Source organism: Neophocaena asiaeorientalis, unplaced genomic scaffold (genome assembly GCF_003031525.2).
Source record: "Neophocaena asiaeorientalis asiaeorientalis breed wild unplaced genomic scaffold, Neophocaena_asiaeorientalis_V1.1 scaffold130, whole genome shotgun sequence".
In the NCBI taxonomy this organism is placed as follows: domain Eukaryota; kingdom Metazoa; phylum Chordata; class Mammalia; order Artiodactyla; family Phocoenidae; genus Neophocaena; species Neophocaena asiaeorientalis.
In genome coordinates, this window is record NW_020173397.1 from 2,515,695 (window position 1) to 2,528,218 (window position 12,524).

General features: G+C 39.9%; 1 protein-coding gene across 3 annotated transcripts in view; it reads left to right on the plus strand.

Annotated features, from left to right (window-relative positions):
- The window catches only part of SUMF1 (sulfatase modifying factor 1), a 99,462-nt gene that overhangs the window by 84,553 nt on the left and 2,385 nt on the right, over positions 1 to 12,524 (plus strand). For all 3 annotated transcript variants that reach the window (XM_024747086.1, XM_024747087.1, XM_024747088.1), the window contains one exon: positions 4,568 to 4,627. In XM_024747086.1, coding sequence (XP_024602854.1) covers positions 4,568 to 4,627 — 60 coding nt within the window. The remainder of the gene's footprint in view (positions 1 to 4,567; positions 4,628 to 12,524) is intronic.

Here is a 12,524-nt window from a genome sequence, read left to right on the forward strand (position 1 = left end):
TACATAGAAAATCAGCAAGGATATAGAAGAACTCAACAATATCATCAACCAATGGGATCTAATTGACATTTGTAGAACACTCTACCCTACAACAGCAGAATACCCCTTCTTTTCAAGTAGTCAGGGAGCATATACCAAGATAGACCCTATCCTGCACCATCAAATAAACCTCAACAAATTTTGAAAAATTGAAGTCACACAGAGTGTGTTCTCCAACTGCGGTGGAATCAAACTAGAAATCAGTAACAGAAATAAAATAGGAAAATGTCCAACACTTGGACAATAAACACACTTCTAAATAATCCATGGGTCAAACCATACACTGAAGTGAATGAAAATGACCACATACGGACGAGTGCATGCCTGACCCGTGTGGGGTGAGGCACCCTCCTGTGCCCCAGGGCCAGATGCTCACTCCAGGTAATCAACTCCCCGCTGGGGCACAACGTATAAGAAAATCAGAATAAATGCTTGATTCCGTGTCATTTTCTACGTGAAAGTGACAGTACCATATACTCATACAGAAGTGCCTCATTCTTATTAACAGCTGCTTAGTGTTCCTCACTATGGATTTCATCACACACGGTTTAAAAGAAGTGCTTTCTGTCTCTTTGCTGACTGATGAAAATTTGTCAGACGCTCTGTTCCCTCTTTTGCTGTCCTTGTTGTTGTATTACATATGACACGGAGGGAAAGGGAAGCGTATCTCTTGACTACATAAAATGTCGTTGTTTATGCTCCTGTGAAGAACGACCTGGCCCTCCCCAGCACATTGGTCAGCCCTCTTCCTGCAGGCTTACTCCTCATTCAACAAGGCAGTCTTGCTGAGGAGTGGTCCTGTGGCATCTGCTGTGGATTTGTTTCATCACTAAGGACTTCTGTGCCTTCCGAGGTGTTTTAGATGAGGCTCTGTTCCCCTGCACTAGCACTCGGAGCATTACTCCTTCAGCTCTTGTCCTGAGAACCTGAGATGCACCTTGCTTAGCCTTTTGAGATTATTGGGGCTAACATTTAGAAACCTGCTTTTGAAATTGTTTTTCTTCCTGTCCTTGCAATCATCCAAGCATTAGAGACCTGTTCGTATTTTGCTGTCTGGGAGTAGAGCAGTTATTGGTAGTAGTCCCTTTGGAGACAACATTCACGTGGGTTCTTGTCTGTTTCTGATCAGGGTCTCTGTGTTCAGTGTGTATTTTTACTTAGATTCTTGAGTACTGGTGGTGCAGGTTGTGTGGCACGGCAGCCTCTCTTCTTGCCAAGTATACAGGCAGAGAGGTGACGTATTGACACTACCGTCGGTAGCTTCTCAAGTTGTTTTATTATTTTTTCATTTTTTTGCGGTACGCAGGCCTCTCACTGTCGTGGCCTCTCCTGTTGCGGAGCACAGGCTCCGGACGTGCAGGCTCAGCGGCCATGGCTCACGGGCCCAGCCAGTCCGCAGCATGTGGGATCTTCCCGGACCGGGGCACGAACCCGTGTCCCCTGCATCGACAGGTGGACTCTCAACCACTGTGCCACCAGGGAAGCCCTCTCAAGTTGTTTTAACCTGCAGTAACAAACTTGATCATCAGAGACAACGTTAATTTTGATTTATCGATCCTTTCCTTAATGAAAAGAAATGTAGACATTTCCCTCTTATGTTAGTTTCCTAGGGCTTCCATAACAAATGACCACAAACTTGGTGGCTTGAAACAACAGAAATTTATTCTTTTAGTTCTGGAGGCTAGAAGTCTGAGACCAAGGTCCTGGCTGGGCCATACTCACTTCAGAGTTTCTAGAATCCTTCCTTGTCTCATCCTAGCTTCTGGCAGTTCCCCGGAATCCTTGGCATTCTTTGACTTGTAGCTGCATCACTCCAGTCTCTGCGTCCATCTTTACATGGCCTTCTCTGTGTCCTCTCCTCCTGTTATAAGGACACCAGTCATTGGATTTAGGGCTCACCCTAATCCAGTATGACCTCATCTTAACTAATACAGAAAATTACAAATCTGCAAAGTTCCTATTTCCAAATAAGGTCACATTCTGAGGCTCTGAGTGAACATGAATTTGGGGGGACAGTATTCAACCCACTACACACTCCGAGTAATTTTTCTGGGTTTTTTTTTGCAAAGTGGTAAGCATTTCAAACGGATGTAGCTGATCCTACATCATGTTGTTTTCTGGCAAAAATAGTTTTATTTATAAGGACCAGATGAGCAGCCACCTAGAGGACTGTGTTAACTGCTGTGGTCCTGTCAGCCCAGGATGACTCTCATGAGTGCTTGGGTCACTTTGATGAGTGTCACTTTTATTGGTTGTAGACTTCCTTCATTGGAGATGGTGGTGAAAGGGAACTGTTCTGTTCTCCTTCCTGTTGGCAAATCAGCTCCTTTTTCTTGTTCTTGGATCTAACTTGACAAAAGAATTTAATCTTGCATGATAGCAGATACTGTAATCAGCATTTACACTGTCATTTTTTCCATTGTAACCCAGCATGCAGAGACCCCCCTGAAGCAGGGTAACGCAAGAATCCCCAAGCAAGAAATTTAATGTAGGAGAGAGCAGCCATTCTATGGGATAGCTACACAGCTTTAAGTGCTTTCATTTCTGCTTCAGTGAATTCTTGGTGATTATGCTGCTTTTATAGAATGATAAACTCACCCAGCAGATTCTGTTGTAATGGCTGTCAGATTCCAGTTACTCCTGGGAAGGATGCTGTTTTGTGAGGTCATTATTTTCACATGTAGCTCCTCTCAATTATAGCTTGCCCATTTCTAATCAATAAAAGTTTGTTAATGTAACATAAAACATTGAAGGCCATGGAAATACTGTGGCCTTGCAGTGGAATGAAAAATAACCAGTGGCTTGGTCTTTGACAGCTTTTAAGTACCTGGCTTAGAAGAAAACATGAACTTGTGCCCACAAGTTGACATTTGCGAGTCAGTGTGTTAGCCATGCTTGGAGAAAACATGGTTCTTTTAACTTCTGCCACTGACGTCTGGGCCTTTGACAAGCAAAAGGAAAACTAAGATAGGAGGCTCTGTTCAACCTTCTCTTATTCTCAGTAAGCAAAGAACAGGCAGCTGTATGATTAGTTGACTTCTTGCATAACAAAGGAAAAACAAAAAATTCTTATCCCCCTCAGACTTCCCAGATGTGGCTCTGGTTTGTAGGAGTTTACTGGTAACTCTCAAGTACTCTTTGCATGGCTTACCTGATGATGGGGCTTTTGTCCTGGCAGCTTTACGGTGTTCATTTGCATTGCACATTTATCCAGAGCCCTCTCTAGAGGTAATAGTCTTACCTCTTGGCTGGCTTTTTCTGCCTCCAGTTCTCATTGCAGTGGTAGCCACTGTTCCTTCTTTTTTTTTGTTTTTTTTTTTGGCCTGCGTTGGGTTTTCATTGCTGTGTGCGGGCTTCCTCTAGTTGCGGTGAGTGGGGGCTACTCTTTGTTGAGGTGCCTGGGCTTCTCATTGTGGTGGCTTCTCTTGTTGCAGAGCACGGGCTCTTGGCGCACAGGTTTCAGTAGGTGTAGCACACGGGCTCAGTAGCTGTGGCACATGGGCCCTAGAGCGCATGGGCTTCAGTAATCGTGGCGCATGGGCTCAGTAGTTGTGGCTCAAGGGCTCTAGAGTGCGAGCTCAATAGCTGTGGCGCACAGGCTTAGTTGCTCCGCGTCATGTGTGATCTTCCTAGACCAGGGCTCGAACCCGTGTCCCCTGCATTGGCAGGCGGATTCTTAATGACTGAGCCACCAGGAAAGTCCCGCCACTGTTTCTTCTTGCTTTCTTTTAGGCCTTGCCCAATTTCCTATACTCTTGGTCTCTAAACTCTTGAGCCAGGCTGCCTCGGTGTGAATCCTTGTTCTCGCATTTGCTTAATCTCAGAAGTTGTTACAGAAATTACATGAGTTAATATTTGCAGAATACTTAGAACCCTACTTGGTTCATAATAAATACTGTATAAATCTTTTTGAAAAAGATAAACTATGTTCTATATCTTGATTGTGGTGGTGGTTATACACTTGTCAAAACTCATCAGAAGTGTGCATTTAAAAGTTTTAAAAGTATAAAAGTTTACTGTATATAAAGTATACCTCAGTAAACCTGACCTAAAATTTTTTTAAAGGTAAAAAGCATATCCGTTTATTCAGTCAGCAAAGGGTTTATTAGGTGTTGCACAGTAGGATTTTAAAAACATAATTCAAAGAGGCTTGCCAGTCTAGTTGAGCTGGCCGGTTATAATGCAGGATAAATTTGCCCATCAGTGTGAGAAGGTGATGTAAGAGGTGCTGCAAAGCAGCTCATTAGTCATCTAGGTAGGAAACACTGTAGGGGTTTGGATTCCTTAAGGCAGTCCCAAAGAGTTCACCAAATAGTCGGAACTTGAGCTGGACCTCAGAAGATGTAGGATTTGGAAAGATGGGCATTCGAGAAGGTGCATGGGTGCAGGTGCAAGACCCAGGGGCAGAAACGCATGTGGAGACTTTAGGCAACCATGTGAGAGCTGGTTGGACTAAAATAGACCCTCTGACTGTGGGAGGGACAGCTGTGCTTTATGGACTAACGAGTTCTCTTCTCTTCATCCACAGAAAGGCCCCCCTTCTGGGAAAGACCGGGTGAAGAAAGGTGGATCCTACATGTGCCATAAGGTAAGTCAAGTCACTAAACTCTGTTTTGGTGTTCTAACAGCAGGTTTATGGATCCGTTGTAAACATTAGCCCCAAGATGTCTCATCCACTTCTGTTAATACATACCTATCTCCATCAACGCCAGAAAAAGAAAAGTTTGTGCACAGGCATGGGGAAAAGTGGTTCAAGAAGCAGAGGTTGTAAATGATCTGTTGTCAACCATATTCCATCTGTTGTATCTTGACCCTTTGAGACACCTTTGTTGTCCCATGAATCAGGGTGAGCTGTATATCTGGTTTCCAGCATGTAAGTCTGGAAGCACACCCTTAATTTCTTTGAGACTCCTGTAAATTTCTGGCTTGTCTGTTGAGATTAAGTTGAGTTATAAATGGAGGGTAGTTTGTGGTATACTGGAATGGAAACATCCCAAGTGTTCTAGATATATAGTGTGTGCTTTGTGGAATAAACATCTCTCTCAGAGAATGATTCTTCTCTTTGGGCTATAATTTCAGTGTCAGAGTTGGTTGTTCTTGGCGAGTAGAAGTAACTCAGTGTTTCATGAGTAACCTTTTTAAGGAGTTCAGAAATCGAATACCACTTCTCTCCCTTTTTTTCTTTAAAGCATATATTTTTAGTATATCTAGCACTTCAACTTCTATCTCTATGCAAACATGGCATTTTGCAGATTGTTATTACAAGAAGCTTCCCATGGTAATTCCGTCAGTTTAGGCAGTTAGAGACTTAAAACTGTAATGGCTCCAAATTAAGTTATTAATTTGATAATGGAGGTATTGTCAAACTTTGCCTTGAAATAATGGTTCTCAAACTTTATTGTACACTAGAATCATCTGGGATCTATAAAAGATATTCATGCCTATTTCCTCACTCACCTCATTCTGACTTGATATTTCTGGATTGTGACCTGGGCATCAGGATTTTAAAGCTCTCAAGGTGATCATAACATACATCAAATTTTGGGAGCCGCTGGCCTAAAGAGAACCTATTTAAATTATGTATATCCGTGAGTTCGTAGGGGTGTGTGTCTTCTGCATTTCTTAGAATTTTTAGTGTAGTTATTTAGGTGGCAGTTCATAGAGTTGAGTTCACTTTATGCTTTACACTTACCTTTCTAACAAGATGTGGACAAATTTATCTTTAAAATTCTAACTTTAATTTAAAATTAAAAGCATTGCCCTAGGTTGTCCCAGTACTTTTAAGTGTTCATATACCCATCTGTCTGTAGTCCCAGATTTTTTTCCTTTGATTCAAGCTGTTGCTGCAGGTGTATCTGAATCCTCTTGCTGGGAAACCAGACTTTCATGAAAAACAGGTGAATCTCTTTTTGCACAAGAGCATCTCAAAACCCTAATTACCACCAGTTATGTGTCTGACATATGGCACTTTTCATAATTGGGAGTCCATTTACTCTGTAAGAATTAAAGACCATAAGATTTTTTTTGCACAAATAAGTGGAGAAAATGAATCCTGTAAAAAACATTTTAAGCATGAACACCAAAATATTCCAGTGCCATGCATATGAATGTGTCTACTTTAACATTTCATTTTTCTTGCTTATTTTAAATGTTTAAAATTTTTATAAGCTTCTTAATTTATTCTTTTAAAATATCTTTTAACATGTTATATATATTTTTTTTTTTTTTTTAAATTTTTTTTGGCGTATGCGGGCCTCTCACTGTTGTGGCCTCTCCCGTTGCGGAGCACAGGCTCCAGACGTGCAGGCTTAGCGGCCATGGCTCACGGGCCCAGCCGCTCCGCGGCATGTGGGATCTTCCTGGACCGGGGCACGAACCCGTGTCCCCTGCATCAGCAGGTGGACTCTCAACCACTGTGCCACCAGGGAAGCCCTATATTTTTAATAAATACATTTTTATGGTACAGTTGGTTTTTGTATATTTATGTTGTGTCCTGTAACCTTGTTAAACTCATCTGTATAAGTGATGTTTTTGTAGATTCTTTATATATATATATATATATATATATATATATATCTTTACTTGAGTATAATTGCTTTACAATGTTGTGCTAGTTTCTGTTGTACAACAAAGTGAATCAGCTCTAAGTATACATATATCCCCATATCTCCTCCCTCTTGAGCCTCCCTCCCATCCTCCCTATCCCATCTCTCTAGGTCGTCAGAAAGCATCGAGTTGATCTCCCTGTTGTTTTTGTAGATTGTGTTGTATTTTCTACATAAGTGGTTATACCATCTGTGAGTATAGACAATTTTACCTCTTCCTTTTTAATCTGGATATCTTCTATTGCTTTTTCTTACTGTATTGTGTTGGCTAGAACCTCCAGTATATTGTTGAATAGGAGTGGTAAGAACAGAGAGTCTTACCTAATTTTTGATCTTAGGGGAAAAAACATTTGACTTTTCAAAATTAGCTATGATATAAGCTATAGTGTTTTCAAAGATGCCGTTTATCAGCTTGAGCAAGTCTCCTTCTAGTCCTAGATTTCTGAGAATTTTTTTTATCAGAAATGGATGTGGATTTTGCCAGATGCTTTTTCTAAAGCTATTGAGATGTTTATGTGGTTTTTCTTTTTCAGCCTGTTAATATGGTGAATTATAGTCATTGATTTTCTGTTTTCAAATGTTAAACCATCCTTGGCTTCCTGGAATACATCCACTTAGTTATGATGTATTATCCTTTGTATATGTTTTGGATGCAGTTTGCTAAAATATGTTCGTGATTGGTATTGGTCTCTTGTTTTTTTGTTTTTGTTTTTTTTTCCTGTCTGATATTAGTATCAGTGTATTGCTGGCTTCATAGATTGATTTGGGAAATATTCCCTCATCTTGAATTTTTTGGGGAAGAGTTCATGTAGAGTTAGCATTTTTCTTCCTTAAATGTCTGATAGAATTTCCCCAGGAAAACCATTTGGGCCTAGAGTTGTAACCATACATTTAATTTAGTTAATAGCTACAGGGTTGTGCAGATTATCTGTTTGTTCTTGATTAAGCTCTGGGAGTTTGTGTCTTTCAAGGAATTTGTCCATTTCAGCTGAGTTAATGAATTTATTGACATAAACTTTGCCTTTTCACTTGCTGTTTAGACCATTTACATTTAATGTGATTGTTGATATGGCTGGATTTAAATTTGTTGTCTTGATATTTGTTTTTCTCTTTGTCTCATCTGTTCTTTTCCTTTTGCTTTTTTTTTTCTTTTTTTGGATTAAGTGTTTTTTTATCACTTCATTGTCTCTCCTTTGGCTTATTAGCTATAACTCTTTATTTTAAAAATTTTGTGGCTGACTTAGAGTTTATATTATACATCTTTAACTTTTCTTAGTCACCCTGAAGGATAAGTTTTAATTTAGTCAGGCTCAGAGTGATGGAGAGAGTATTCCAGAAAAGAGAATAGCAGAGTGACAAAACTGAGTGGGATCCACAAGATTTTCCAGAGAGAAACGGCAGCTCTAGGATCTTTGGTCAAGTTAATTGTAGATGATGTAGGTTTTTAACCTCAGCCTGGTTATTTTGGTGTAGTCAAGAAAACAGCGTAGCGTTGGCTGTGAATTACTTTTAGTGCTTGTTCTTTACACTAGATTAAGAGTGGCAGTTTTAACTGCCACTAAGTATATTAAGATATGGACTCTAGAATTAGATCTGGGTTGGAGTTCTGTAACCATTCTTTGCTAGTCCTTGCCTGTAACATTAGGCAAATTACTTAACCTTTCTAAGCCTCAGTTTTCACACTTGTAAAATGTACATCATAACTGCACCTATTGTAAGGTTCTTATGAGGAATAAATGCAGCAAAATAAATAAGCACTTGGTACAGTGCCTAGCTCGTGGTAAAGTCTCCGTAAGTTAGTTGCTGCTAACACTATCATTCTTAATCATCATCTTTATTATAATAAGATTATTTTCCCCCATTTTCTCTTTTGAATAAAAACCAACTAATGAACTGCTAACTAGATAGGCAGAATCCTGGAAATGATTACTGTAGCACAGGTAAAAATCAGTAAAAGAAAGAAAATCAATAAAAAGAGAAAAGAATAATGTAATTCATTTTGAAAAAAAATCACCTTGCTTAGAAGGTGACTGACTTTTGATCGTGGCCCAGGGCCAGTTTGCATGACTAAAGTAAGCTCTGATTATTATTTTTGATTTTTTGAAAGTCCATCCAAAGTATAGCTTCAGTAAGGAGACGAGGCACAGAAAGAACAACTATGAGTCAACATGGTGTTAAGAGCACAGATTCTGGAATGGGACTGAAAAGACTGTAGTCCTGGATTCACAGTTACAAATCATGTGACCTTAGGCACACTATTACCACACCTGTGTGTCGGTTTTTTCCTTGTTTATACACATATATATATTATTGTGTATGCAATAATACCTACCTCAGGATTATTGAGAGGATTAAGTCACTTAATACATGTGAAGTTCTTAGAACAGTTCACATGGTAAGTACTCAAGAAATACTAGTCTTTCTTGAAGTTGTTAGATTAATCTCTGTGGGATCTTTAGCCCAACCTACAACATTGACGAAATCCTCACTCCCCTACCCCCTCAACCCCACCATTTTACATCAAAATTAGTAGCAAAAGGAGTTGTCCAAGTGTCAGTGGCAAGAGCAATGGATGGGAAATTGAGAGACCTGAGTTCTGCTGTGTCATTTTTCTATAATCATTTTGTTCATAATGAGCTACAATTACCTTAAAACTGTTCTTTATCCCTAAAAGTCTTCCTCTTATAAAAACCATATTGCCGTCCCACTTGACTTCAGAGCCCCAAGGCTGGTAAGCCATTATCTTAAATGAATTGTTCTTGAATCCAGGATCATATTCTTAGTGCAGATATCGAGGTCAGTTTCACAAAGTAATTAGCCATTTTGATGAAATGGGGCTAAAATAGGCCCTCACTACTACCTCTGTTCTTAATTAATAAAATGACCCATATTTCAACCACTCAAAGACCTAACATCATTAATAACCATTTTTAGTGCTAAAAGTAGAGTTGGAAAAAAAGAAAGAGCAATGAGGACATATGAAATCAGGCCATTTTTCTCTTTAATTACGTATTTCATTAGTTGCCCATTACTGGAATTTAAAATGAACTACTTATTAATAAATGTTTGCTGAGTGAATGAGTGCATTTGCAGTGGAATGATAATGTCAATTGACTGTTTTCTCATGTGATGGTCCTGACCTTTCAACACTAACTTGTAGTGAGACTTGCTTTTTAGTGTTTAGTTCTTCATCATTTAGGTTAATGGAAGACTTTAGGTACTGCTATGATCCAAAAAAGGACTAGCTCTTTTTGTTGTCACTGATTTTAAGCTTTTTTGTTATGTAAGCAAAACATTTTCATTGCATAAAAATTAGAAAATAAATAATAAACAGAAAAATGAAAAAAATCGTTCACGCTGCTTTCTGAAGAAAACTGTTAATAGTATTCTACCAAACTCTTCGGTGCACTTTTATTTTTTCTTCCCAAAATGGGATTATGCTGTATGTACCAGGGCCTTCAAATATGACTGTGGTCAATAATCTCTTATACATCATGGATCTCTTTTCCGATCACAGTGCTCCAGGCAGGCACAATTCGTCACAGTTGCTACAGCCTGCATTTTGTGGCATATGGAAACCAAATTTTAAAACAGTTTGTTATATAATTTGAGAGACAAGTTGCATATTGAACTATGCCATCCGACAAAGACCTCAGTCCTATGCCTTGTCACCAGAGATACCCCTTCACCTTTTCCATTTATATAACAAATAATTTTCCTATTTTTGTAGCAAATGCGTAACCGTATTCAGATGCTGGCAAGGAATCATCTTCCCAACACAAGATCACTAAGACCTGCAGAGAAGCTGCTTTTGTTTTAGTAAAGAAGCAGGTTAACCCAAGGAGGTCAGATAAGACAGGCAAAGTGAGTTCTTTTAATTAAGAGTGTTGTGTTCATTAGAAAGTAACAATTACAATAATCTCCACATGTCTACTGCTTTACTTTTTCATGTAAAGATAAGATGAAGCATTTTGACATTATTCCATTAATAGCCCCATTTTATCGGAAGAGGGAGCAGATTCAGAAAGGCTTTGCCTAAGGTTAAATAGCTAATGAGCCTTGGATTTTGCCTTTTCAGGTGAGTAAATTAGTAAAATGTTTGTCACAATTTCCACCTGTGTCAAGCCCAACCTCTTTCTGCCAAGTAGACCACCTTTAATGTGACTCCATCCTATTTAGCCACCCACGTTTCCTGCTTTTTATCATTTATCCTCTCTGTACCACTCATTGCTTTTGCCTGGAATTCTCATTCTCTGAATCTTTGGGCGGCTCAGCTCTCGCAGCGCCTCACCAGAGGAGCCTTCCCCGGCCACCTTATCTAAGTAGCACCTAGTCACGTCTAGTCCTCTCTCCCTATGTGACTTTCTTCCAAGCTGACCACTGCCAGAAGCACTCTTGAATTTATCCGTTTATTTATTGTCTGACTACTTACCTCCTTGTTGAAGGTAAGCTTCCCGATAACGGGTACATTGTTTTGTTCCGCATTGCTTCCCTCGTGCCCAGAATAACATCTAGCATGTTGTAAACTCTCAAATATTCAATGAATAAATAAACCATGCTCTGACACTCTCAGGCTGTGGCCTTGCTATCCTCTTCACTTGCCTGAATTTTTCCATTTTCATGCCTCTGATGTCATTGTTTTCTCCACTTAACATACCTTCTTTCCTTGTTTCTAAGTCCTGTAAATCAGTGCTACTCAGTTTGTGGTCCATGGGCCCGTAGCATTAGCAGCGCCTGTAAGCTGGTTAGAAATGCAGATTCTTGGAACCCACACCAGACTTACTGAATCAGGATCCCTGGGTTTGTGGCCTAGGAATAGGTATTTACATGAGCTCTCCAGGCTATTCTTCTGTATACTCAAGTCAGAAGACCACTGCCATAATCACGTAAATCCCGCTCTGGCCAAGTTCTGCCTTCAAAAGTCTTTCCTAAAAAATTAGACATTTAGTGACCATTTCCTCCCCTGAATTAATAGTAACCTCAGAATCTTTTAATCCTAGCTTGTTTTGTAGCTTTTTGATGTGTAATCATTGTTTCCTCAACCAGCCTGTGATCTCCAGTGGGACAGTGCGCACAGGAGGCGATCAGGAAACGCTTGATTGTTTTTTGTCATGTGTGGTCCAGTTATGGAGCAAGAATGTCCCTGTCTGACTGCCTGCCCCCCTGCCCCAAACTCGATTCTTGCTCGCATGTGGACTTCACTGCACACACTGAGAGCATGGGGCCCTGCATTATCCACAGCAGCTTGATTCTAAAAATGCCAAAGCACCTTGCTTCACAGCAGCCCAGTGAGTAGGCCCTACATGGAACAAAGCTTCTGCCGTGTCTTTCTGCATGGTCACCTCTAGTCATTTTAGAGCTTCCATTGCATCCCAATCACAGGTAGTAGCAGATGCCATCACGTCTTTCATTATTTCAGGCATATTTTTTTATTCATTTTCCCTCTGCCTGCCTGAATATTGGTAATAGTGTTATATTCTTCACTGGCCACAGGGAAAAGGAGAAAATTGGTTGCTACTGTTTTGCTATCTATAAAAGACAGAGCACCATGTGTTTTGTTTTTTTTTTCATGGTGGGAATGCTCCAGAGAATTCCTTTGTCAGCTCTAGAGATAATTTTTATGAAGATTAGAAACATTCACCTTTCGTGAGAGAAAGGAGAATAATAAGAATTAAGGAAAAAAAAAAAACCTCTTTTATACTGACCTATTTTGCCCCTCCACAAATTCTCTCTGCTTCGTGAGGTCCAAAGTTACTCTACATGATTCTTTGTGCAGTTTCTTTAACCAGCGGTGGGGACTTGAGTTTCCCAGGGCCCACTCAGAGTTGATGCTCTTGGTACACAGGGTAACTAGTTTATTTTCATTGTCTGTTATTTTTG